Source organism: Lagopus leucura, unplaced genomic scaffold, assembly GCF_019238085.1.
Source record: "Lagopus leucura isolate 7727_CA_CO unplaced genomic scaffold, USGS_WTPT01 Super-Scaffold_810, whole genome shotgun sequence".
Taxonomy (NCBI): Eukaryota; Metazoa; Chordata; class Aves; order Galliformes; family Phasianidae; genus Lagopus; species Lagopus leucura.
The window spans coordinates 12,812,696-12,840,429 of NW_024962261.1; the positions used below are offsets into that span (position 1 = coordinate 12,812,696).

A 27,734-nucleotide genomic window follows, 5' to 3' on the forward strand; every position below is an offset into this window, starting at 1 on the left:
AAACCAATATGGGCAGTCAGTTAAAAAACAGGCCAACCATCCCTAATGGAGACATGAAAATAAGCTGAAGTTTACAGACAGAAATCAAGTACCAAGAGCATATGTTGATTAATTCTACACGGTAACAACAGCTAAAATTTCATACCTGCACCTGGAATGATTGCCAACTTTGTTTCAACCAGGCCCATCTTAGCAGAAGAGGCTAAAAAAATAAAAGTCTGAGTTGTTGCTACAGTCTACAGAAAAACAATTTGCAAAATATGTAATAATGTCCTGCAAGAATGTTAATTTGTTACATTTCCTTAATAAAGAACAACAAATCAAAACATAAGCACCGTCTTATAAAAAATCTTCTAATAGATTTAATTGATCTGCCTTTATTAAATATCCCAGCAAGGCAAGTTCTGTACAGTAATAATTTTCACATTAGAAGTATGTTATTAAAGCAAAAAATAATAAAATAAAATGCAGTAAAAAATACTCTATCAGTGCTCAGAGTTATGAAATTAATTCCTAGCAAGTATTTCAGCCAAGCTTCTGCTAAATCTCTTTTAAGTAATTGTTCATAAACAATGTTGGAAAACAAAGTCATTTTTATAGACTATTGTCCAGGCAAAGGGTAGTTAAGCCTTCTGCAATACTAATAATCCTTCATTTAATTAACAGTTTCAAATTTACCTGCCACTCTTATGTCACAGGCTAAAGCAAGTTCCAGGCCACCACCCAACGCAGTTCCATCGATTGCAGCAATAGTTGGTACTGGAAGATTAGCTGGGGAAAAACAAAGTACCACTTACCATCAGTTTCATAAAGAACATCTCTGAAATACCACTACATTTTCTTCACATTACAGGAAAAAATTACAGTCATACCACAGGGGAAAAAAACCAACAAAACAGTTCATAAAATAAAACAAGGAACCGCTGCCAGAGCTGAGCTATGGGCAACAATGGGTGCATTCTGGGAGAGCAGATATAGGAGAGAGAGAACTGCTACACAACAGCAGCTTGGAGAGAAGGATGAGAAATGGAAGACAAGTGGTCCTGGAGGCACCCAGGTCAGTGCAGGAGAAAGGCAAAAGGAGCTCCAGGCAAAGAGCAGAAGTTCCCTGCAGCCTGTGGGTACCATATGGAGTAGATCTCCCCATGCAGCCATGGAGGAGCCCACAGAGCAGCAGGGGATGAGGCCTGGAGGGCACACAGCCTATGGGCACTCCTGCAGGAGTATTCGGGATGGGAGCTGCAGCCTGGGGGAGCCTCCTGCAGTGGGGCAGGAAGACTGGGTGAGATGCTGCCTATGGGGACCCATGTGGAGCAGTGCCTGAAGGGTGGGCTCCACAGTACGAAGCTGTATTGGAGCAGTGCTAGCAGAGCTACAGCCTGTGGGAAGCCCAAGAAGGATCAGTTTGGGAAGAACAGTATCCAATGGGGGGGTCGCACGTGGAGAAGGGACAGATAGTGACCATGGAGGAGTGGCAGAGACAAAGCATTATGGACTGACCGCAGCTCCCACTCCCCATTCCACTACGCTGCTCAGAGAAAGGGGGTAGAAAAGGGTGAATAATTACCTCATAACAAAAACTGAATAACCCAGTGGACTTCACTAAATTGTTAGCACTCAAATTTTAAGAATACTAAATTACTAAAAAGGATACAAGAATAAATAAGCAGCATTAAGCAGCAGTTTAAGAGAAAACAGCACTCACAAGGATTCCAATGAACTACTGTAGCGTGTAACATGAAGAACACCAAATAATAAGCCAGAGGGGAGGTAAAGCCCCCGGCAAGGTCACAAGACCAGGCTCTCCTCCCTGCTGCTCCACCCGATAGTATGTCTTGCCTCAGCATCAGAGTAAGGCTTTCAGCTTTCGGATACTCCTTCTCTCATTATATTTGATTTATTAGCTCCAATTCTAATTGTATTGTATTATATTGTACTATAGAGTGTTGTCTTGCATTTCAATATCCTATTTAGTAAATCAGTTTGATTCTCCTCAGATTGTTGCTGCTATCCTCTTTCCTTTATCCCCCTTTCTGGAGGTATGGATCTCCTTTTTCCTCCGCTCCATTGGTCACAGAATGGGGCCAAATCAGCCCCTAAATCATTGACAAGCCCTCTGATCATCTTTGTGGCCATTCTCTAGACCCACTTAAACCGCTCAATGTCTTTCTTGTTCTGGGACCCAACACAGCTGGATGCAGTACTCCACTACTGGGATTGGAGATGCCTGCGATGAAGATGCAGATGGAGATGGCATTCCCAATGAGCAGGATAACTGTGTCTTGACCCCCAGTGTTAACCAGAGAAATAGTGATGAAGATATCTCTGGAGATGCCTGTGACAACGCTGCAGTGTCCTGAATAATGACCAGAGGGACACAGATGGTGATGGGAAAGGAGATGCTTGTGATGATGACATGGATGGAGACGGTATTAAGAACCACGAGCAGAGGGGCAGAATCAGCTCCTTGACCTGCTGTTCACACTTCTCTTGACAGCCCACACTCCATCTGCAAGCGCACACTGCTGGTTCATGCTGAATCTTTCATCAACCAATAGCCTTCTCCTCAGAGCTTCTCTCAAGCCATTCTCCACCCAACCCGTATCTGTACTTGGGATCGTCTTGATGCAAATGCAGGACCTTGCAATTGTCTTGTTGAACTTCATGAGGTTGCTGTGGACTCATCAGTCAAAGTGTCAAATATCCAGGTCCCTCTGGATGGCATCTGTTCCTCTAGCATGTTAACTGCACCACTCAGCTTGGTATCATCTGCAAACTCGCTGAGTTTTTGCATCCCACTGTCCACGTCATCTATAAAGATGTTAAATAACACTGGTCCGAGCAGTGACCCCTGAGGAACCACTCATCACCAGTCTGTTCTTGGACTATGAACCGCTGACCACAACTCTCCGAGTGCGGCCATCCTGCCAGTTCCTTATCCAGCAAGAGGTCCATCCATCACATCCATTTTTCTCCACTGTGGTGACCAGGATGTCATGTGGGACAGTGTCAAATGCTTGGCACAAGCCCAGGTACATGACATCAGTTGCTCTTCTCTTATTCACTGACACTGTAACTCCATCATAAAAGGTCACCAGGTTTGACAAGCATGACTTGCCCTTGGTGAAGCCACGTTGGTTACCACCAACTACCTCATCTTTACTTTCCACATAGGGTCTTCAGGAGGATCTGCTCTGTAATCTTGCCAGGCACAGAGATGAGACTGACTGCCCTGTAGCTCCCTGGATGTTTTTTTTTCCCCTTTTTGAAAATGGGGGTTATGCTTCTCCTTTTCCCATCAGTGGGAACTTCACCAGACTGCCACGACTCTTAAGTATGATGAACAGCAGCTTGGTGACTTCATCTGCCTGTTCCATCATTGGGTCCCAGGGACTTGTGCACCTCCAGGTTCTTTAGATGGTCTCAGACTCAACCTTCACTTGCAGCAGGCAGATCTTCCTTCTCCAAGTTCTTACCTTTGCTTTCTCTAGAAAAGAAGAGCAGTGTGGCTACAATCCTTGCTGGAGAAGACTGAAGCAAGGAAGTCACTGAACACCTTGGTTTTCTCCTTATCCCTGTGATCTCCAGGTCTCCAGTTTCCTTCCAGAGAGGACCCACATCTTCCCTGGCCTTCCTTTTATCACTGATATACCTGTACAATTTTTTCTTGTTCCCCTTTATGTCCTTGCTAGATTTAATTCTGTCCAGGTTTTAGCTTTCCTAACCTGATCCCAGGCCTCTCGGACAACTACTTTGCTGTCCTCCCAGATAACCTGTTCTTGCTTCCACTCCCTATAGAACTTCATTTCTGAGCTTAAGTAAGTCTGGAAGCTCCTTGTTGATTCACAGAAGCCTCCTGACATTCTTGTCTGCCTTCCTTTTTCTCAGAATGCACTGTTTCTGAGCTTAGAGGACATGGTCTGTACTGACTGGTTTTCTTGGGTCTCTTTTCCCTTGAGGACTTTATCCTATGTCACCCTGCCAAGCTGTTCCCTGAAGAATCCAGAATAACACAAACACAGAATTGCAGGGGCTGAAAGGAACCTCTAGAGATCACTGAGTCCAGTCCCCCTGGAAAGCAGGCTACCTGCAGCAGAACTTGGTTTGTATTTTATATCACTGTCACCAGCGAAAGACACCATCCACTGTGCTCATATCCACTGTCTGGTCACAATAAACATTCATAAAGTGTTGATAAATTTCAATGAGAACCTTTGTCTTCATGTGAAGAAATTCAGTGACACTCACTGCATCAAACACGCTTCCATATTAGTTACCACTTGGCAGATTGCCCCTCTGCTGCCATCTGTCACGTGGCAACAATACGTAATGGAATATCGGCAAGATGGTTCAACTTCGACTGCCATACCATCAATACTCATCTCTGATATTATGGATCAGCATAATAAAATAAGCGGCATTACTTTTGGGGACTGTCTGAACAGAATTTACTTTCTGTTTGGAGATGATTTTATGATGAATGAAAGACCAGCATAAAATACTAAAGTTAGATCCAGAAAATTCAACCAAGAAACAGTTTCTCAGGTGTGTGTCACAAACAAAGTTCACACAAACAATTCAGATGTTGCAGACACTAACATTCTCAAAGGAAAATGCAAGTTGTCTGCATTCTTGTGATCTTATGTAACTATAGAGTCCTCTAAATAATTCATTAAAAACTCTGTACAAAACTACAGTCATAAAAGGTAACCTCTGAAAAGAAATACTATTGCATTTGATACTTTCTCATTAACTACTGAACAATCTTTTTCTCTGCAAAGCTTTTGATGTTGTCCCACATCACATTCCTATCTCAAAATTGGAAAGATACAGATTTGAAGACTGCACTATTCAATGGATAATGAATTCTTTGATGGTGCCAGGCTGTGGTCAATGCTGTATGTCCACATGGAGACTATTGAGGAATGGTATTACCCAGGGGTCCATCTTGGGACCAGTGGTCTTCAACAACATTATCAGTGAGATTAACAGTGGGATCAAGTGTATTCTCAGCAAGTTTGCTATTAAAACCAAGCTCAATGCTGAAGTCAACACAATCATCCAAAGAGACCTGAACAAGCTTCAAAAGTGGGCACATGCAAATCAAAAGAGGTTCTACAAGACGAAGTGCAAGATACCATAATTCTGTGAGAGCAATCCTACAGAAAAGGTCTTGAGGGTTCTGGTGGTGGATTAAACGCAATACTTCAAGAAACAATAGCTAAAAAGAACACACTATTTCAAGTCTACTCTTACATCTGCAGTGTTAAAAGGTTCAAGATCTATTTCATTATAGAGTTCCTTTACTAACCAAAGCTGCAAATTTCTTGGTTTAGAAGTTGTGAAAGATTCTTCAAAAGGCCACGAATAGTAGTTACTAACAATTACTTAAAAGTATGTGCTAACTAGCTATAACAACTGGAATGGATAATTATTATTAAGTCAAATAAGTTTAGACTTAAATATTTACATCCTCTAACTCCATATAGACTTCTCTTCCACCTGTTCACTACCCAAGTATTTTATCCTGTTTTATCATGCTGCTTGTGAGTACATAATTCAGAATTTTCCTGGCAGAACAATAAACATGCACAAAACTATACACATTGAGAAGCCAATAGAGGAAATCCATGGGGAACTATGATAACTGAAATATTCTTTATAATAGGCACATTTGAATCACATAGTTACACTTCCATATAAGTTAATTTTGTTGGAGTAAGTAGAAACATAATTCTGAAGCTTGGCAACAGAATACGGAATCTTGATTTCATATTTGCAGCTCTTTTTCTGAAGAACAATAACTCCCTAGCTGGAACATAAACTTTGCACTTGGTTAAAAAGGTAGCTATGTTTAGGCATGGATTTTTTCTTGTAGAATGTGATACCAAGTCACTTCAACAAAGTTTACTTGTGCTTCCAGTGAAGCAAGCACTCTCACTCACGTTTGTAGGGTAATTACAACACAGTGAAAATCAACCAATACTTGTAGCAACAAATGAAAATAGCTAAGAGAGACTGCAACTGTTGTCTTGAAAGCAAAGAAGATTGATCAAATGATAACTGATGAAATGCTACAAAGCTCTTCCTAACTTCAAAAAAAAAAAAAAAAAGCTGTGTAAAGAACCATACTTTTTGTTACCTGTGAAGAACTTTGGCTTTTTAATGAAAATAATTACTGCTCATTGTTGATTACTAATCAAAGTATGTTTTCCCTTTATTACAACATTAGCTATAGTTTTCTTAAGATCATCTCCCTCAGTACCATTCCCAGTTTCCTCTACTGATCACTCACTGATCACAGTAAATGAATTAGAAATAGTTCTCACACTTTATTTAGGCATAGTATGTTATTAATTTTAAAAAAATTCTATTTGATACTTTATTGTTGACAAGTAAAGGGCACTGTGTGTTTCGTATCCCTGATGACAATAGCAAAAAATTGGGAAAATAATGGTAATGGCAGACACATTTTTATAAAACTGTTCAGTAACAGTTTTCTACTGCCAGCTCTCTCAAATTTCTCTTGTACATTTCTATGCTATACAAGATCTTTTGGAAAATTCATTTGTCTCCAGTGATACAATTCAGTTTAGAAACAGACCTCTCAGTTTCTTCATGTCCCTTCTTAGTTTTATTATGTAAAAGAATAATGAAATAAACCTTAGATGTCAGAATCTACTTTCTGTGCAAACAAAGACAAGCTTTGGCAATAAGAAAAATGAAAACTATTTTCTTTCTGTGGGCACTTTGTCCTTTCCAAATACATCTAAGAACTTACCCCTCAGACAAATAGTCTATCACATATTCCAGTACACAAATTTACAATACAAAAGAAGGATGCCAAGGATAAATTATTTCAGTTATATTTTTACATTCTATGTGAATTTTTTTCTTCCTGATAGAGCACTGGGACTCCAATGGGACAAGATTTTCATTTGTTTATTGTTTACTCACTCAATAACCACTTTGAAGGTAACACCTTTTACTATCAGTAAATTATTTTTTGACACAAGGAAAATCCCTTATACTAGGGTCATTTTAGCTGAACACATGTTGATTTTTTTCTTGCATCTGTTTTCAGCAGCATTTCATAAATGTACTTTATCTATTCCAATATGAAAATATTTTTATTTCTACATTACCTTAAGTGTATTACACAGTACTTTCAATCAGCTCGCCCAACAAACACTGCAGAGGAAACAGTCTCTCTCTGCAATATTGTCAAAGCTGCTTCAGCCAACCTCAACAACCAACACATTATCTAGGCAAAACGTATGTGCTATACAAGATTTGAACATGCTATTCTGAAGTTGAAACCTGTAGCAAAGCCTGAACAATGAGCTTAGAATTTCCTGGATACCACAGAGCATAATGTTTTCTGTACCACATCAAGAACTGCTACTTTTTAATAACAATAATATCTAGATACAGGACTAGAAATTGAGACAAGGAAAACAGAAGAGCTAAAAAAATTAGCCACTCCCATTCAGGAACGGTGTGCAATGGAATAGCAGAGACACCCCTAGTGACTGGCCACTAGACAGATGAAGCCTCATTTACTACAACCTTTTGTGATCTGCCATTCAGCCAGTTCATAACCCTGTGTAACATCAACCTGCTCAACCTACAGTTGAACAATATGTCCGGAAGGACACCATGAAGAACAGTAACAAATTCCTTACTAAATTCCAGAAATATTTCATCCACCTTTCTTATTGTAGAAGGGTAACACATCATTGAGGCAAGAGTTTATACTCACTATGCCTGACAATACATGCATTCTTTAAATCTTCCTAGGTACTGAAGTTAGACTAACAGGCCTCTTACCCTGTAACATACAATTTCAAACACTAGCAAGATGAGCTGGAATTTCCCAAATTATCAAACATACATAGCATGACTACCTAAAGGGGGAAGAGAAGGACAGCAGGCATCCTGGAGGACAGCTTTAACAGTCAATGTGTGAACTAGCTATGTCAATCTCAATAAATTATTTGATCAAATATAACCCTTCTCTCTATATTGTATGTTCTTTTGAAGGACAATTAAAGACCTGTGCCCAGAGCACGGTTTCTTTTTTTCACAGACCAGTATTTGGAATTACTACCAGAACAAAAACTAAACCACAGCTGGAACCATGTTAATTTATGGCACTGACAGAGATCAAAGCAATGAATTGAAAATGCAGAGCCAGCTCCATTCTAAATCCTCAAATCTGTGAAGAAGAACAATCAGCTCCTCTGCTTTTCCAGTCCCATTTCTCAATTTTATATATCTACATTTTTAAGATGCTATTATAATGAAAAAAAAAAAAAGGGTTATTAACTGTTGTGGCAGAAAAGCTGTTCCATAAATAGCAAATAACATGTAAGTGGAGAAGTTTAATGTCGCATTCATTGGCTTTATAATGGTAGAGCACTGTATTTTTATAATGAAAAGCAATCCAATGTAATTTGACAAAGTCCATAGTTTCAGCTCTGCAAGGACAGCACTGTCTATTATAGGAAACAGACAATACTCATTCAAAGGGTATCTTAAACGAATTCAACATCAAGATAAGCAGCAAATCAAAGCCACTACTGGAAAACAACCAAGAGACCAGAAATACATTCAGAATGCTACCAGTCTTCAACTGTATTAAGTAGGATCTGCACTTAAATGAACAGACAACAAAAAGTAAAGTAGCAAAAGAAATGCTACATTAGAATCTCCCTTTCACAGTTTCAGCTACACAGGGAGGCTATGATGCCTGAGGCTGGTTGTCACACACAGCACTGCTAATTATATATTTTTTTCCTTTTTCATGTTTGATTTGTATATTTCATTCAGTTTCCCAGTGAATGCCTTTTCAAGTTATAGCATATATTTGCTCCTCCCTAAGAAAGAATCTGAAAGTTCTTCTCACTGGACCTCTATACTATAGCATTCAATGTTTCCTGTCTATATTTACCTCCAGTAAACACAGAAGATTTAGTCAGTGTTACATAAGCACTGGTTACCTGAAGTAGCACTAAAGAAAAAAAAGGGACTAAAACAGGATCAGATATATATGACAAGGCATATCGTACTTGTACAATTTGTTACAATATCACAAACATGCACATTTAAGAATAAAGATGCCCAATGGTATACTTATGTCACTCTGAAAGCAATGCATTCAATTTATCACTGCATCGAGAGAAATGTGAGCAGCAGGTCAAGAGAGGTGATTCTTCCCCTCTACTCTGCTCTTATGAGACCCCACCTGGAGTATTGTGTCCAGCTGTGTTGGGCTGAAGGACAAGAAGGATACTGAGCTGCTGAACTGGGTCTGAAGGGCAACCACAAAGATGATCAAAGGGCTGAAGCACCTTCCCTGAAGCACCTCCCCCTGAGAGCTGCAGCTCTTCAGCCTGGGGAAGAGAAAGTTCTCAGAAAACCTTATAGCAGTCTTCCAGTACCTGAAGGAGGCTTACAGGAAAGGAGGGGAAAGACTTTCGACAAGGGTATGTGGCAAAAGGATTAAGGAGAGATGGTTTTAAACTTGAAGTGGGTACATCTAGACTGGATATCAGGAAGAAATTTTTTACTGTTTCACTAACAATGAAGAGGAGTCTACATGCCACTCTCATAAAAACCTATGCATGACTAAGTTTGCAGATGATACTCCCTCAAGAGTGGAGAGGTCTTACAGAGAGATTTTGATAGAAAACTGGTCAATCACCAATTGCATGATGTTTAACAAATCAAGTGCTAAATTCTGCACCTGGGATGGGGCAACCCTGCTTGTATGTAGGGATTGGAGGACATGAGCGAAGAGCAGCCTTGCAGAAAGGGATCTGGAGATCCTGATTTATGACAAGTTGAATCTGAGTCAGAGCGTGACATAGCAACCCAAATCTTGGGATAATCAGGACCACTACTGCACCAGACAAGGGGAGGGGCTGTCCACTCTGCTCTGCACTGTGTGACCTCACTTTCAGCACTGGGCGTGGATTTGGGTGTCACAATATTGGATGGAAATAAAACTATTACACAGCTTCCTATTACAGAGCTTCTAAATGAGAGCTACAAAGATGGGGACGGGTCTGGAGCACAAGGTGTGTGCAGAGTAGCTGAGGTCCCTGTGTTTTTCAGCCCAGAGCAGAGAAGGCTGAGAGGAGGCCTCATGGTGGCCTACAGCTCTTCACAGGGAGCAGAAGGACAGCACTGAGCACTGCTTTCTGGTGAGACAGACAGGACCTGAGGGAACAGCATGGAGCTGTATCAACAGAGAGTCAGTCTGAGGATTAGGGAAAGGTTGTTCTCCAGAAGGTTGTCAAGCACTGAAAACCCCCCAGGGCTCTGGGTGTAGCCCCAAGCTGCGAAGTCTATGGAGTTTTTGGTCAACACTCTCAGAAATTTTGGGTAGTCCTTTGTGGAGGCATGAGTTGAAATCTATGATTCTTGTCAATTCCTTCCAATTCAGGATATTCGTTCAATCTGTGGCTCAATAGTTCAGGAAGAAGGGTGAATTTGTTGGTCAGACACATGCCTCTGTTTCTAACTGCTTGTCTATGAGGTGAAATTTCACAACACATCAGTAAAGAATGAATTTAATGTGACAATTAAGTACATTTTTTATTGCTAACATTATAATATGTAGTTCCATATGAATCTGTAAAGTGTATTTTATTTCATTTTTTCAAATGAAAATAGAGATATCGTCTCTCTCTTTTTGAAAAGCCTTGATAAAAATTTATGGAACGCTAATTACACCGTCCAAGGTTTTCTAACATACCTCTATCAACCATATTTTAGTAACTCAAGCATATTCTTGAAATGTACTTTACGAAATAAATAAATGCCCAATACAGGCGATGGTCATTATCCTTTAAACAGCAACCTGAGAACAGGAAACCTGCACGTAAAAATAATTATCACGGAAGAAGTATTTATCAGAGCAAAGAATAACTATTCTATATTTTGAGGATAAAATTCAATTTATAAGGGAACAGCCTTTTATTGGATTTGACTTGTATGTTTTTGACATATCTTACCAGAGAACAAAATACCTTCACATGCTGGAAAGTAAGCAGTGTAGTCAACATCTTTCCTTGGAGTTTCTATTACTGTACTGGGACGTTTATTATTAGCCAAACCTTCGTACTATTTGAGTTTCTGAGACTTCTGAAATAAGGCAGTGTAACACAGAACACTTAAGGGCTGGAAGAGACCTCTGGTGGTAATCTGGTCCAGTCCCTGCTCAAAGCAAGGACATCCAAAGCAGGTTACCCAGAACTGTATCAACGCAGCTTCTGAAGACTGCCAAGGAGGATATCCCACAAACCACTCTGGGCAACCTGTGCCAATGCTTGATCATCTGCACAGCACAGAAGCGCTTCCTGATGTTCACAGGGAAGCTTCTGTGCTCTAAATTGCACCCACTGTCTCCTGCCCTGGTGCTGGGCACCAGTGAGAGAAGCTTGGCTCCATCCTCTTTACACCCTCTCTTCAGGTATACACGATAAGACCATTCCGAGCCTCCTCTTCTCCAGGCTGAGCAATCCCAATCTTGACATTACCAATGCCATTGTTAAGATTTTACCACACAAAACGTAAGGTGCTAGCAGACCAGGAATCAAATGAAACTTAAACAATCCTGATTCCACTCTCAGGACCTGTAAGATCATATTTAGACAACTTGTTTCCAAAACACCTATAACATGTTCAAGGAAAGACTGGATGCTGTGTTGAGGGACATGGTTTAGTGGGAACTATTGGTAATAGGTGAACAGTTGGACTGGATGATCTTTTAGGTCTTTTCCAACCTTGGTGATTCTATGATTCTATGATTCTATGTAAATTGGCACTACCTAAGAATATCCAGGAATATATAATCATGAATTGTCAAAAAAAATAAAAAAATAAAAAAATAAAAAAATTTGGAGAGTAGATTATTCTGTCGAGGGTGAGCAAGATAATTCTTCTTAGGTAAACCAAGACCGACAGAGAATTTGTAAAGAGGAAAAAAAAAAAAAAAAAGACTGTAAATACTGCTCTCAATAAAATAAAAACTACTCAACAGGAAACACTGTTTATAAAACAAAAGCAAGTGAAAGAAAGCAAGGTCTGCTTATTTCAGATTTAACTCCATCTGAAAGGTGTTTCCCCTCCAGATGGACATAAAAATCAAGCAAGACCACAACTTAACGGGGATTTTTAGAAGTACCAAGAAAATTGATTTCCAGATTTTAATCTCATTTGGGGGACTTAGGTAATTACGCCTATGTTCACAGAATCACAGAATGGCTCAAGTTGGAAAGGACCTCAATGATCATAAAGATCCAATATCCTGCCACACACAGGGCCACCAACTTCCTCATTTAATACCAGACCAGGCTGCCCAGAGCCCCATCCATTCTGGCCTTGAACAGCTCCAGGGATGGACGGCATCCACAACCTCTCTGGGCAGCCTGTTCCAGCACCTCACCACTCTCTCTGTAAAGAACTTTCCCCTGACATCCAATCTTCCCTCCCTCAACTTAAAACCATTTCCCCTTGTCCTGCTGTTTCTACCCTTTCAAAAGAGTTGAGTCCCCTCCCCTTTAGGTACTGAAAGGCTGCAATGAGGTCACCACGCAGACTTCTTTTCATCACACTGAACAAGCCCAGATCTCTCAGCCTGTCTTTGTAGGGAAGGTGCTCCAGCCCCCTGATAATTTTGTGGCCCTCCTTTGGACACTCCAACAACTAAAGAGATGTGATCCAACTCAACCCTTCCTTCAGTCCAGAAGCAATACAAGAGCACGAACACAGGTCCGGACCCCAGACAGGGGCCGTCCTGCTCTGCTGCCATTTGCTAGCCCCTTGGGCACTGCAATAGTCAATGCATGTAACCCACTTCAAGTGCTGATGGGCTTTGGTAACTAATGGTGTTTCTCACTCACTAAGGGTTAGAAGCAAATTTCATTCTGAATAATCACAAATATTTGCTGAGTCCAAATTATTTATGAAAATTCTTTTTTCTTTTTTTTTCTGTTAAACAGACTGTATTATTTTGGTGAACAGTGGTTATTACATTCAGCTCCACAGGTGGTCTCTGGCTTTTTTGCAACTGAAATCTAAACAGATAATATATAAGAACACTAACATAGACCAGACCCCACAGCCAGCTTAAAGAACAAGATGGATGTAATTGACAGTGATAGCAAATGACATATTTACAGATCAGATCCATAGCAAGAGCATTTTTCTCACCAAAATGTAAAGAAAATGAGGATTGTGGAAGTAAGATTTTATTTTATTTAATCAGGCCGGATTTCTTGTACATGGTTCCAAGAGGCCTATTAATATTTTTCTCTCCTACCCCTTTTTTTTTTTTTTTTTTTGAGTAAAGCCAGTCTTTGATCAGTGATGAAGAAGCCTCAAGATTGAATATGGTAGTGGACAAATAGTCTTACTCCCAGTATTTAAAAAAGAAGAAAGCAGGATGAAAGGAAAAGGAAAGGAGGAGGGAAGGAGGAGGAAAGCAAAGAAGGAAAAAGGAAAAAAACCAACACGTAACAACCCACACAACTCTGGTATAATTTTAGCAGATGCAACCACTGCTAAAAATATATCCTATTTTGACTTTTTTTCCTTCCAACTTAAAGGTCTAAAAACTGCAATTAACAGCTCAGTACAATATTTTCAGCTTTTTTTTAAGTGCTCATTTTAATACTAAGTGATATTTACTGCAGTCTTAATGCTTTACCCAAATTTAGCAAGAAGTCATAAATAAATCCCATACAGACAAGCAAAGTATGCTTTTAATTTCCTGAAAATTGTTGTATTTGTAGTTGTATTCCAAAATGATGGTACAGACTTTAACAAAATCACTAGTGTAAGGATTTTAAACATAACGAAATTGACAGGAACTGAAGAAAGCCAAGGCATGTCAATTCAAGAAAGCTAAGTTTATCCAGCTGTTCAAGATGTAATTAACTTTTCCTGTATTTTGTCTGTAGAGATAAATTAAGATTCTTCTTACTGAAAATACTATTAGAAAGACACATTTCCTTACTAGGTCAGACATCTGAAAACAAACACAATTATCAAAACATGATCTATTTCTGAAAAGCAAAAAGAACAACACATTTTAAATGGGATAACAGTGTAATACTAGGATAGAATAAAGAACAAGATGGAAAACTTAAAATATTGTCCCCTAGCTATACCGCATTCTGCAGTTGCAAATAATCACTACAAAATTGTTTTCCCTGCAAACACATCACAACATTTTGGTTGTTACTGGGCAGGAAAACTAGCACAATTTTTTTTTCAGTGTACTAATTCATTGTGAGTAATTCAATGCAAATAAAACAGCCCACTAACTCTACTAAAATTAGGTTCTGTAAAGACAGACAAGTTCTTCAGAAAAAGAAAAGAAGAAGTGAAAACTCTTGCTAAAAAATTGTTCACTTCTATTCATAAGGGCAACAGATAGCATCACACCGTATGCACCAATTTAATCTGCCATTTATAAAACTCACTTTTAAAATATTTTCTATCACTTTCAGTGGAAGTTTAAATTTTCCAACAAAAACCTCTCAGAAAAGCAAAAGATCAATTCAATAAATATGTAAGTTGCTTTGAAAGTTATGCCTCCTTTTAATTTCCACAGAAACTACAGCAGACACCACTCACTATTTAACAGAGCAAATTCTCTGCTACAATATACTATTTTTCAAAGGTCACCACCATTAGCTGTGTGCAGTCTTCAAACTGGTATGAGGCCAGGTGTGAAAGGCTGTCTTCCTCTGACCTGACAGTGGAAGTTCAAGTCTTCAGTTTAGTCAGCATCACAACTTATCAGTCAGAGTTGATCGTTTCTCTAGATTCCAGGAAATCTAGAAGGATCATCCCCTTTTTGTCTGTCAGAACAAATAGTACATACCACTTTAACTGCTAAGAGCTACCACTTTAACTGCTAAGAGCTGCATCTTGAACTTTTTTCTACAGCAGGCAATTTATGCTGTCACTCCATGAACTACTGGTTTGACTTTAGCTTGTAGTGGTGACACACCATAGCTCATCACCAGTAATGATGTGATCCAGGAAACTGTCACCTTCAGCCTCATCCTGTTTCAACAGGTCCCGAGAAACTTGAATGTGGTGTCCTTCTATTCCCAGATGAGCCTTCATTGGATCTACCTGGAGCAAACTGATATTTCAACGTTGCCACCATTGTTTCCAACATACTGAAGCCAATATTATGTTTCTGTTGCCTGGTTTTGATCTGCTGATTCATGAAAAGAGCTAACTGAGATGCTCTTCCTTTTGTACTGTGACAGCTGAGCATGGCCACTGGAATTCTGCGTGTCTCTTACACTGCAGTTACCACTGCTGAAACTCAACACTCACCCACCGCTGTGCTCATAAACACTGTTTGGTCTCCATAAATCTTCAGCAAACATTGATGAACGTCACTGGGTGCCTTTTTTTCTGCATGGAGGAATTCAATGACACACCTTTGATCCACATGCACTTAATAGTCAGACGTCATTTGTCAGACTGCCATGTGTTACATGGCAACAAAATGTAATGAGATATCAGTGGGAAGGTTCAACCTCTACTGCCACAACACTAATATCCACCCCAGATGTTGTGGGCCAGCATAATAAAATAGGAGGCAATATTTTCAGAGCAGCCCTCATAATTTTTGCATAATGTGTTCAAAAAACAATATCTCAAATACATATACAGAAGGAATACGTGAAAAGGCTGAAAAACCTACATACGTATCATATATATGTATATTCATATTCAAACATGACCTGAAATGAAACATGGGAAGTGATATCTCATTTTCCTTCTTCAATCCTGAACAACAAATTGCCATTAGTTTGTGTAAAAATAAATGGGAAGATGGACAGATACCATCTAGCCAAAAAAACAGTAAAAAAAACTACTGACTGTTCATTTAGTGTTTTAATGCAGGAATGGAAAAAGGGGGTGTGAGGGAGAGGAGAGAAGGAATGGGGGAAAGCCCAAGAATCTTTCATGCAACTTTTACAAAAAGATGCTTTTTCAGCATCTAGCAAAGGACACGTTCAAATTCTCTTTTCCAATCTGCAGTTTTGTCTATTAGATGTTACTACAAACTTTTCTATCCAGATATTTCAATGACCTACATTCTAAAGTACTAAAGCTATTTACTCACATTTTCATGCCTCTTTCTTGACAAACAAACTATAGAGAGCATGAGAGAAAACACTCCTAACTTTCCTAAACTTCAATATATTCACTGTTACCATAGTGGCCCACTGTAAAACTTTCAGGCAACACCAACAATTTGCTTACATGCTCAGTATTTAAAACACTTTCAAAGGAACTTTAATTAAGCTGAAGATCGTCTTACTGTCTTATCAAATTAGAAGTAACATAAAGCATCAAACTCTTTCTAGTTATTTAGTGAAAAATGCCAAAATGCCTAATGTGAATACTTCTTCAGGTCTGGATTTTTCTCTCTTAAAAAAAAAAACAAAAACAAAAACAAAAACAATTGATTGCCCCCATTTAACCACAGCTCATGAAGTATTTCCAGTAACTTCAGTCCAATAAAGGATTAGAAATAACTTACAGCTACAAAATCCTCCTAAAAATCTTACACAGCGGCTAAGTGAAACAACATGTTGCTTCTTGCTTTGCAGTCCAATAAAAGGACAAGTTGCAGCATGAAACAGTGCTCACTGAAGGAAATTATTTATTCATTTCTAGATATTTTACTTCTCTTTTTTTAACCAAGCCTTGAGGTTCTACTTCATTTCAAAGGCAATTAAATAATCAAGCATACAAATATCTCCATGAAGTGCCTAATTAAACACTTATTCTTCAATAGTCTGTCAGTTACCTGCGAAAAGAAACCGGTTTTCACCCATTAACATTCAGCCAAGTCAAGATCTGACCTAATATTATTAAGTGCATACAGACCCTCCTGAGAAACAACATATTTCTCACTGTTTTCTTTTTGCAGTGTGTTGTTTTTTCTTGTTTTTCTGTGTGTGTTTTTGTTTTTCCTTCCCCGCTCTGTTTCCAATTCTATGGCCATTAGTTAGGATTCAGTTTTAAAAAGGAAAAATGTTTTATACTCTTCTTACATTAGAAAATCTCAAAACTTTAAGGGATGAAACATGCTGCTTATACAAATCAAATATATGAAAAATGTTTCAAACTTTGTATACTTTATTTCTCTTTCTGATAAAGAATTTGCAAAGCCCTTTTCAAAACCAATTATATTGTATCTGATCAGTAAAGCTGTAGAAATGCAATGATCTGATGGAGAATTTAGCGTAGTTTACAGAATAATTGCTACCATCAAAAATTGGTACAAATCAATTTGAAATAAAATTCCAAACTACTGACAGTTCTTTCTATGCCAGAACAAATGCATATTAACAGAAAGAGGAGTTCCAAAGAATACATTTGATTGATACTTCATGAAAGCAGTCACCTAAAAAATAAGGAGGAAAACATTACGGTATTTATTGCCTTTTTTGCTTCAGTATATAATGTTATTGATTGATATGCAGTAGTCTAGTCATCTGAGGTGGTGGACCATAACGAGGAGAGCAGTAACTTTTCATCTGCGGTCACTGAAATTCTAAGGTAACAGTTCTATCAGCTAAATGTCCACAAATTAACAGGGTCTGATGGGATTCACCCCAGAGTACTGAGGGAGTCACTTGATGCTGTGACTGTCTAGACTCCTTTCAATAGTTTACCAAAGTTTTTGAGAGCCCGACGAGGGCCCTGCTGACTAGAAGCTAGCTAGTGCTATACCCAGCTACATAAAGTACACTAGGGTATGCCCAGAAAACTACACATCTGTCATCTAAACTCAGTCCCTGAGAAAGTTATTGAAAAGATTATCCTGGGGGATACTGAAAGGCATTTAAAGAGCATAGCCCTGCCTTACTCATCTGATCTCCTATGTTAAGATCACCTGGTTGGTGGATAAAAACAAGGTGTCAGATGTCATCTTTCTGGATTATAGTAACAGTTCTGATAATGTCTCCCAAAGCATCCTTTTGGACACATAATCGAAGCATGAGATAAACAGATTCATTCTACAGTTTGTGATGAACTGGCTGAACTGCAGAGGTCAACAGGCTGCAAATGGCACTACATCTGGCTGGTCAGACACTAGTGGTGCTCATCAGAGCCATTCTAGGGCCAGTTCTATTCAATATTTTTATCAGTGATCCAAATGCTGGAGTAGAATGCACCTTCAGCAAGTTAACTAATGCTAAACTGGGAGATACTGTTGGACACAAGGCCTTGCAGAGGAATCTAGACAAACTGCAACACTGGGCAAGCAGCAATGGCATGAAACTCAACCAAGGTAAATGCTAGGTTCTGCACTGGGATACAGTAATGAAAGACTGTATTAACTAAACCAAACAGAAAAATGCAATGATAAATTCCAAAGCACTCGAGTGTCACAGAACAACCCATCCTTTATAAAAACAGCAGGGCAAGTAACCTCTGTTGCAGTTGAGACATAGCTTTTTTTCTAGCATTCTAAAAGATCAAGTCCAACTCTTTGAGGCAAATTCTGAAGAAGTAATGCATCATGAGTCATATTTATCAATATAAACATTTGTGGATATCTTTCTACCTATCAAGCATTAACCAAGCATGTTGATTTAATCTTTTACAGATTATGTTTTAAAAACATTGTTTAAAGGATAGTTTACATACCCATCTCATTAATAGTTGCTCTTGCTTTTGAGACAAAAGAACCGACTTCGCTTGAATGCATTTTCGCTCTTTCTTTAAGGTCAGCGCCTGTAAGTGACATTTCACATACATGTTAGCAAACTGTATGCAGTACTGTACATTTGTTTTTAGAAGTGAAATATAGCCGTGTATTAAAAAAAAAGCCTACTTTGAGACATTAAGGATTCAAATTGGTCATTTCATTCATTCATTTTCCACAGATTGCAAGGAAAACACAGGATTTCATCATAGGAAAAAGTCAAATTACACAGCAGATTTTCATTAATTTTGCTCTTTGCAGTGGTGTTACTTCTTCTCATATTAATAAACAATAAAGCTAGGTTAACACTTCATCTGACATGTACTTCTATTTTCTCATCTGTGTCACAAAGTATAATAGTTACGCCATTTTCTTATTGTGTCCTTGTTGCTATTCTTTTACTGGAATATGAAGAAGTACTTAGGATGCATATTTCTGCAGTAACAGACAATATTTATCTAACTAAAAACTTCTACACTGAGCCAAGTACAATTTCTCAACCAAACAATCAATTAAAAAAACAAAAAAACAAAAAAACAAAAAAAACAGTTTTATGTTTCTCTACCCTAAGAATGAAAATACCAGGAAAACGCATCAGACTTCAGCTGAGTCAAAAATTTAACTCTGACTTAAAACTAAGCAGTCCTATGTTCCTCTTTTGTATCTTTCTGGACTCAATTCTGGACTTAATTTTTATAAAATAAAAAATTAAAAGAATATCTATATGACACTAAAGTGTCTCATTTCACCTTTGTTATTCTATGTATGTCAATGAGGCACACTTTTGCATGTTTCCCAATAAATAACATAATGTAGCATTCATAACATCAGATATCTTTTAAAACACTCCATGGAACTGATGTACTGCAATTGAAGAGAGAGGGCAGTTAAGCAGTGTACACCTGAAATTGCAGTCAAGTGCGCGCTGCAGCGAAATGCTAGAACTCTTTACAATTGCTACCTTAGTAATTCAAAGTGCATACAAAAATCTTGACAGGAACCTCAAAGGCAAACAAAATTGGCATTCATAAATCTGAACTGACATTCAAGTAATACAAAGCTGCAAACTACCTTCACAAATGCATTATTATATAGAGTTCTGCTACTGAAAGGATCTTTACAAAACTCAGTGACAATACCTACTATAAAAGTTACTGATATAGGAATTGAATAACTAAAACATTTCTATTTCAATAGTTAATGTTTGGGATTTGCTTTTAGGACTTTGTCTAAAAGCATACTACTACCTATATAATAAGATGCCGATACACTGAAATCCTGCTCACATGGCATGCCATTGAAAAGTAATTTTCAAAGGAAAGGCTGTGGACCAAAAAATCTACATGGTCCCTCACCACATCCTTCTCTCTAAATTGAGGAGGTATGTATTTGAAGAATGGACTGTTTGATGGATTAGGAATTGGCTGGCTGGACGCAGCCAAAGGGTTGTGATCAATGATTCTGTACCAGGGTGAAGGCCGGTCACAAGCGGTCCCACAGGGTTATTCTTGGGACCAGTGCTCTTCAACATCTTCACCAATTACATAGCTGAGTGCATCGGGTGACCTCAGCAAGTTCGTGGATAACACCATGCTGAGCGGTGCAGTCAATACACTGGAAGGAAGGGAAGCCATCCAAGTAGGACCAGGACAGGCTGGAAAAGTAGGCCCATGAAAACCTAAAGAGGTTCAATAACATCAATTACAATGTGCTGCCCTTGGGTTAGGGCAATCCCAGGTATTCACACAAACTAGGGGAAGATCTCCTTGAGAGCAGCCCCATGGAGCTTTGATAGATGAGGAGCTGGACATGAGCCAGCAGTGTGCACTTGCAGCCCAGAAGGCCAACTGTGTTCTGGGCTGCATTAAAAAAGAGGCGGCCAGCAGGGAGAGAGAGGTGATTGTCCTCCTCTACTCAGCTCTTGTGAGGCCCCATCTGCAGCACTGCATCCAGGCATGGGGCCCCCAACACAAGAGAGATGCAGAGCTCTTGGAATGGGTCCAGAGGTGCGCCAATAAGATGATCAGAAGGCTGGAGCACCTCTCCTCTGAGGAAAGGTTGAGGGAACTAGGATTGTTTAGCTTGGAGAAGAGAAGGTGCCGGGGAGACCTCACTGTGAAGGGAGCATATGAACAGGAGGGGGAAAGGCTGTTTACAAGGATGGACAGTGATAGGACAAGGGAGAATGGTCTTAAACTGATACAGGTGAGATCTAGGTTAAGATATTAGGAGGAAGGATATTAGACAGTGGTGGCACACTGGAACAGGTTGCCCGAGGAGGCTGTGGATGCCCCATCCCTGGAGGCATTCAAGGCCAGGCTGGATGTGGCTCTGGGCAGCCTAGTCTGGTGGTTGGTGACCCTGGATATAGCAGGGGAGTTAAAACTAGATGATCATTGTGACCCTTTTCAACCCAGGCCACTCTATGATCTATGATTTTATGATTTCATGTTTTCATCTTGCTTTGATAGCCGTGAAGAAGCATGCAGTTCAACCAAAGACTTCTGTTCTCAGCTGTTTTGAAGATCTCCCCTGTAATCCCAAGTAGTGCTTCAGAGTATCTGCAAATAATATTTGCACAAGTCCTGACAGCAACAAGGTAGTTAAAATTTTCAAATAAAAATAATAATAGTAAGACTAAATCTCTGCAACTTCCCCATGGATCACAGCTAAAATATGTGGCTATGTTGACCTATCTACTTCCCCACATTCACCACCATAGAGGAAATGCTAAGTCTTGGCTTGAAACAGTGACTGAACACCTGGTAGGAAGGCAGGACAAATCCAGTAGAGCTCAGGTGTATGCAGTGCACCTGAGTGAATGGAAAGGGTGAATCCTGGCTCCACCCCTTTCCAAACTTCCTTTAAGGGTTAGCAATGGAGGCAAGGGTATCTCTCTGGAGATCCCTGCATACTTGAGTACTCTTGAAGGGAAGCAACTTCTTTCCTTTATTTCTATACCCACTACTGTTGTATTTGAGTAAAAACTCACACAATGCAGTCTGGGATCTTGCTACTCTGCTGTTACTGTTGCTCTTCCCATTGCATTACAACTCCCAAAAGACTTTAGGAATTGTACTGTGTGTCTGCACTGTACTAAAGCAGGCTTCTGTATTGCCTTTTACCCAAAGGGGCCAGAAAGGAAAATCCTGAATTACAAGTAAACTAAATCCAACTACCTGCTGCAGGGCATACACTTTAATTGCATCCCCACATGCACCCAGTTTGTACTAACGCATGAATCATTGTTTTATCTGTATTCTACTTTCTGTTATCTTGATAATTAGTCTCACAAATTCAACCCTATCCATTCAGAAATACAGCTAAAACCAGCTGAAAGTACCTGTCATTCTAGAGTTTACGCTCACCATTTCTAACTTGTCAGTACTTTACAATACTTCACAAACTCCCTTTTCAAGACTACGCAGTGTCATGTTCAGATTACTAGCAGTTGTTCATACAGGCCAAAAGAGACATCTTATGAACAGTACAACCTACAGCTTCCTCCTAAAGCTATACAAGGAGCAGAGCAGCAAAGAAACTCTACTTGAATTAACAATTCAAAGAAACATCACATCTAAATTTATGAAACAAACCAATGAGAGACAACTTTCATGCAGATTTCTCATTAGCTTCAAAACTGCAGTCTGAACATCATTCCTTTGAAGATCAGCTTGACCGGAAATATATAAACAACATAGTATACACAGATCAACCCTTGAAACTACTCTAAGGAAGACGTGCCATTTTAAATATTACCAACATATCTAAAGAGATCTGTCAATCTTGAAGAATCTTTATTTCACTTTAACATCACTCTATTTTCCCACAGAAACAGGGGAAGCATGGAACTGTTTGTTTTGGTTAATAGAAAAACCTTACTTATACTGAGTGTAAAAACTCTGATGCAATTAACATCCTGCTTTTTTTGTTTGTTTGTTTTAAATTGGCTATTCATTTCGTGGCTGTTCCACAGTGTCACTCTAGTGAGGTTTTCTGCAGCGTTTTTGACTTCCACTTCACAATGAAACCACAGAAGAGGAAAGGATGTGACTCATGCACAGGTATTTAAGGTACAGTAAAATATTAAATTCTTATTCTAGTGTAGTTACTTTGAGCTTATTTTTGAGCTTTGATCTGGTAAAAAGAAAGCAGGCCAATCCTGTTTGCACTCCAAAACTTAATTAAGGAAGTGACTTCCAAGAGCACGAGAAGATGATCTTGTGCAGATTCTATCCAATTTCTCAGTATCTTGTGCGCAAGAACCACAGAAGTAGGAATACAGGAAACTGCACAGCACAGAGGCACCATGTGCAATACATTTAACAACCCCAGCAACAGTTTAATAAGGAAATTATGAGCTATAACTATGCTTTCAAGTAGGATAACAAAAGATCTACTACTTCTCCAATTACAATGTTAAAAATTGCAGTGTAATCCACAGCTTATTCCCACACAGAATAATTATGCAGTCTGTGAATTAATATTCTACTCTCTCCACGTAGGAAAATATGATACTGAATTAAAATTCTGAGGCAAAAGGCCAACTTCTAACGAAGTTATTGTTCAACTTATAACTACTAAAAAAAAAAACACTAACAAGGGCACCTGTAAAGGCAGATGTATACATCTCCAAGAGAAAGCAATGCAAGAAATCAATCCAAGTCTAGCTGAAAGAAATAGCAGACTGGTGTAACAGCTGTTCTTTGCCAGTTGCTTTGATAGTGCAACAACCTAGAGAGTAACCAATAGATGTTAGAGGATCACCTCTTCAAGTACTTGCAGATGCATCTCATCAGATCCTTCACATCTGTGTATCCAGCTTGTACAAACTGATCTTACTTTAGTTCTCCCGCAGTACTGGGGATCTGCTCTTTACTTTGTTGTTGCCTCTTGGCAGAGACTTGGGAGCGGACCATTCCTATGCTGACCAAAGCAAAGAGAACCTGGAATACTTCAGTCTCTACAGTCATTTACCACTAAGCTGTCAGGACCACACCTACAGTTTCTCTTGTAATCCTTGACACTTTTTGCTAGTTTCAGTTCCAGCTGAGCACACTAAATATATTTCCACATAACCTAAGCAATATTTCTTTATTGCTCTTTGAGAGTCTGTTTTCTCTTTCAAGGGTAAAGTGAACAAACAACTCCTTAAAAATATAGTGGACACTTAAGGCATCAGAAGACAGGAAGATAGTTTTTTGTCTCTAAAGAATAAAAAAGAACAACTCAATCTAAATGTTGAGAAAGCTACGGAACACACAAAGTGAACTAATAATATTCTACAGATGAGCAAATATATTCCTAAATATTTTGAAGACTTCACACACTGAGACTTTCATGAACACTTATAATTCAGGTACCACCTCAGAACATTAAGAAACAAAACTTCAGTAAAAGAACCTTTTTTTTTTAGTTATAAAGTATGAGAGATCTGAAAGTTGAGAATACGAAAAAAAAAAATAAGAATATGAAAAAAAAAAGACTGAAATATGTACTGAACAAAGAACTGTTAGTTATTTGCTTCTGCAAATAAGCTTTTTTCAATACTAGTGAAAAGAAAGATCTTACTCAAAGCAGTTCATCTTATTCACCATCTTTTCTGATATTTTACATTTTAATCTTCAAATCAAACAAATGCAAGTAACAGAGAAATTTTAAATCAAAAGACCACTTCCTCAAATATAAACGTCTTAGAGGATAACATGTTAGCAAAGCGTGATTTCTGATAAGCCTTTTTATGTTTGGTTTCTTATTCCTTGAGCATAAATCTAAGACTGAGATGAACTTTGCCAATGCTACAGGTTTTCAATGAGGAACAGAATCCTATGACATTTAGTCTCACTCTCCATAAAGTTTCATCCAAACTCTCAAAACTCTCTAATACTAAGACTTTTCTTGACGCTTGTTTTTTAACTTAAACAACGATGATTACCACTTTCATGTAAGCCAGTAGGCTAATAAGTATGATTTGTTTCCTGATGTTTAAGTTTTCTTTAGTTGTAATTAAAAAATATATATAGATATATATATAAAATAGCACTTCAGCACTTTAAAAAAAAAAAAAAACACAAGTAGAGAGGTCAGTAACATATCACAAACAGCAAGTCTTTAGAAGTTTTTCATATGAAGCAATCAGAGAAACTATAAAGGTTAAGGACATGCATTCAAAACTACAGATCAAAATGCCAAGGCACAGAATTCTTAGAAAATAAACTATTCAAATCCTGAACGATTTGAAATGATTAAAAGTGTACATGTGCTAACAATCATTAAGAACTTTAATACACCATGTATAAGGAATGAAGTTAAAATATGTACATTTATGCTGGACCTAGCATCAAAAGTTAACTAATGGACAACATACTAAGAGAGACTTCAACAAAGGCTCTGAATTACCACATTTTTGAAAAGCACACATTTTGACATTAGACCTATCTGATTGGTTTTTCATTCAGTACCTACTGCTTTTTTTAACACTAACACATTAGGGCTGTAATTACAGCATTTTTGTGATTTTCCACTAAGTAAGTTTTTAACTATTTTCTCTATTAACTGTTTTATTATCAACTGCCAATCAGACTCATCTTGCATGCCAGTACAAAGGCCAGTTTCTGCACACTACACTTGAGAAAAGTGAAAAACGCATTTAAATGCAACTTTGATTAAAAAGCAAGGCATATTCTTAATTTCTAAATGATATGAGAAGGACGCTGGCTGCAGTCACTGTAGTGCATAGAAAAAAAATGCTTCCATATGAATTATACTACACGTCTCCTACAGAAGCAAATAATTTAAAATAAAGATAAGATTTATTTTTGACTGAGACTTACATTTCTGAGGTTTTCTAAGCCTGGATATAATGATTTTTTAAGTCAAAAGCAATATTTGCGTTCTTTCATGATCTGCTACTACATGCTGCCGCAAACACGACTCTCCACCTTTCTGTAGAGCAGAAAAACTCGTAAGTTATCAAAATGAAGATCAAAGTTTTTGCAATTCCTGTATAACTGAGCCATCAGCAGGATACCAGTCCTGAACACACTCTCCTCCAAGATGGCAGTCTTATAGCTCCACTGCTGTAATTATCTCATGTTTTGCAACAATTTACACCTGTATGGCAACTGCTGAGTCATGGCCAGAACCACTGAGTGAAAACCTGAGCAAAGGACTGGGTTAGCCGAGAGAGCACAGGTGAATTGCCTTCACCTGTGTGACCAGAAGGGGTGGAGCCAGGCTCCAGCCCTCCAAGACCCCATTTAAGGGTTGACTACCACAAGGGAAGGATCTCCATCTGGAGATTCCTCCTTTTTGGAGTTTTCTATTGCAAGCCTAGATCCTTGGATATGGGTAAGCATTTCTTCCTTGATCATCTCTTTTTTACCACAATAATCTTTACAACTATACATGTGTAAAGTACTACCCTAGCTGCGCTACTCTTCCAACTGTACATTTGTTGACTGTACAACACTGAAATCAACATATTTACAGCACTAGCTGCTAAACAAGTCTGTGTAAGTGGGATTCTTTACAATGTACCATACACGTGCTTTTTAAGCTTTTGAAGCTCAAGCTTCTTTACAGGGTCAAGATGCTAATTCAACTGATCTCCTCTTCAAACCTAAGAGCACTGAATACAAATTCCTCTATCTTTATAGATCTAAGTTCTACATCCCCTTTCAATGTCTATAGAAATTCAAACCAGACATGGATTAAAGTCAGGTAGTTCTTTCTCCATCTTGTCTTATCAGCTCTAATTTAGAACCACTCAACAATATTCCTCCTGCTGACATTTGTATCATAAAAGAGTAGCTTATCCTTCACGTTCCTCTCCTGAATTCATCTTCACCCGGAGAGAGGAAAAACAGGAGTCAATTACAAGTGTCTTCTCATCTCTTGAGAAGAAATAACAATTTCTACCAAACACAAAAGCAGTTTTCTTTATGACACTTTCCATTATCCAACAATTGTCTCGGTGATTCTCTAGGCCACTAGTATTCTCTTTGGGAGCCAGAATATTGTGTAACCATCATAGCAGTGTTCTCTTCAGATTCTTCTGTAACACTGAAAGAGACCAGTGCAAGTGGAAATGTAAAATAATATGATCGTTCCAGTTTCCAAACAGTAAGTTGATATCAACTTTGATTCTCCACTGTGCCTCTCTCTACGTTGAGACAATATTAAGTTAGATTCTGCATGCTAATGCCTTTCCTTTAGTAAGGCCTTCAGTTTGGCCTCTACTAGGCCCAGGAAAAGACATATGGTGGCTGCAGCATTCCAGACTCGCAGACAGATACAATCAGTTGAGAAGATCCAGGAGAGTGAGACAGTAACAGGTGGCAATGATGTCTGCCTCATAGTTTGTTAGAAACTATACAAACAGATGTCCAGAATGATGAACTCATGACAAAACCCAAAACAATCCTCAATGAATCCAAGAATCCCTCACACAGCCACTCAGTTATTTGAATATTCCAAGAGAAAAAGCTTATGTCTCGCATCCTGGTGATGATAAACACTAGCATTTAAGGAAAAGCAAGGAATGTTGCAAATTATTATTCAAGAGAATGAGTAGAATAAAAGGAAGAGAGAGGGGGACAGGGAGAGGGATAGGAACTTTCTACATCAGTTGTATTTCTGAGCTTTTTCCACATTAAGTATTACAGAAGTACTTCTTTAACCTAGTCATTCTGTTAGTCTGAAAACCTAACTTCCTCAAAATAGTTTTGATTTTAACATTAAGATCGCTAAGAGAACTTCTATATTATGCTTAGAACAAGAAGTGCATTTGTTTTCCGGTAATAAAATAGAACTGAAGTCTCACATGCAATAATATGGCATAAATAATGCAACCATAAAAGCTGAATTATTGTATCCCACTATTCACCTCCCAAAAAACAGCAGAATCAATTAACTGTAATTTTTGTTCATTTTTTCTATAGCTTCCATATTGAAAATTCTTAGAGCTCTG

The 27,734-nt window shown here is 38.6% G+C and overlaps 1 protein-coding gene across 1 annotated transcript in view; it reads right to left on the reverse strand.

Moving 5' to 3' along the window:
* Positions 1 to 27,734, reverse strand: part of AUH (AU RNA binding methylglutaconyl-CoA hydratase) — a 112,537-nt gene that overhangs the window by 53,967 nt on the left and 30,836 nt on the right. Inside the window, exons 5-7 of the mRNA XM_042866121.1 lie at positions 18,706 to 18,792; positions 679 to 771; positions 146 to 202 (exon numbers count right to left, since the gene is read on the reverse strand). Of these exons, the coding sequence (XP_042722055.1) occupies positions 146 to 202; positions 679 to 771; positions 18,706 to 18,792 (237 nt within the window). The remainder of the gene's footprint in view (positions 1 to 145; positions 203 to 678; positions 772 to 18,705; positions 18,793 to 27,734) is intronic.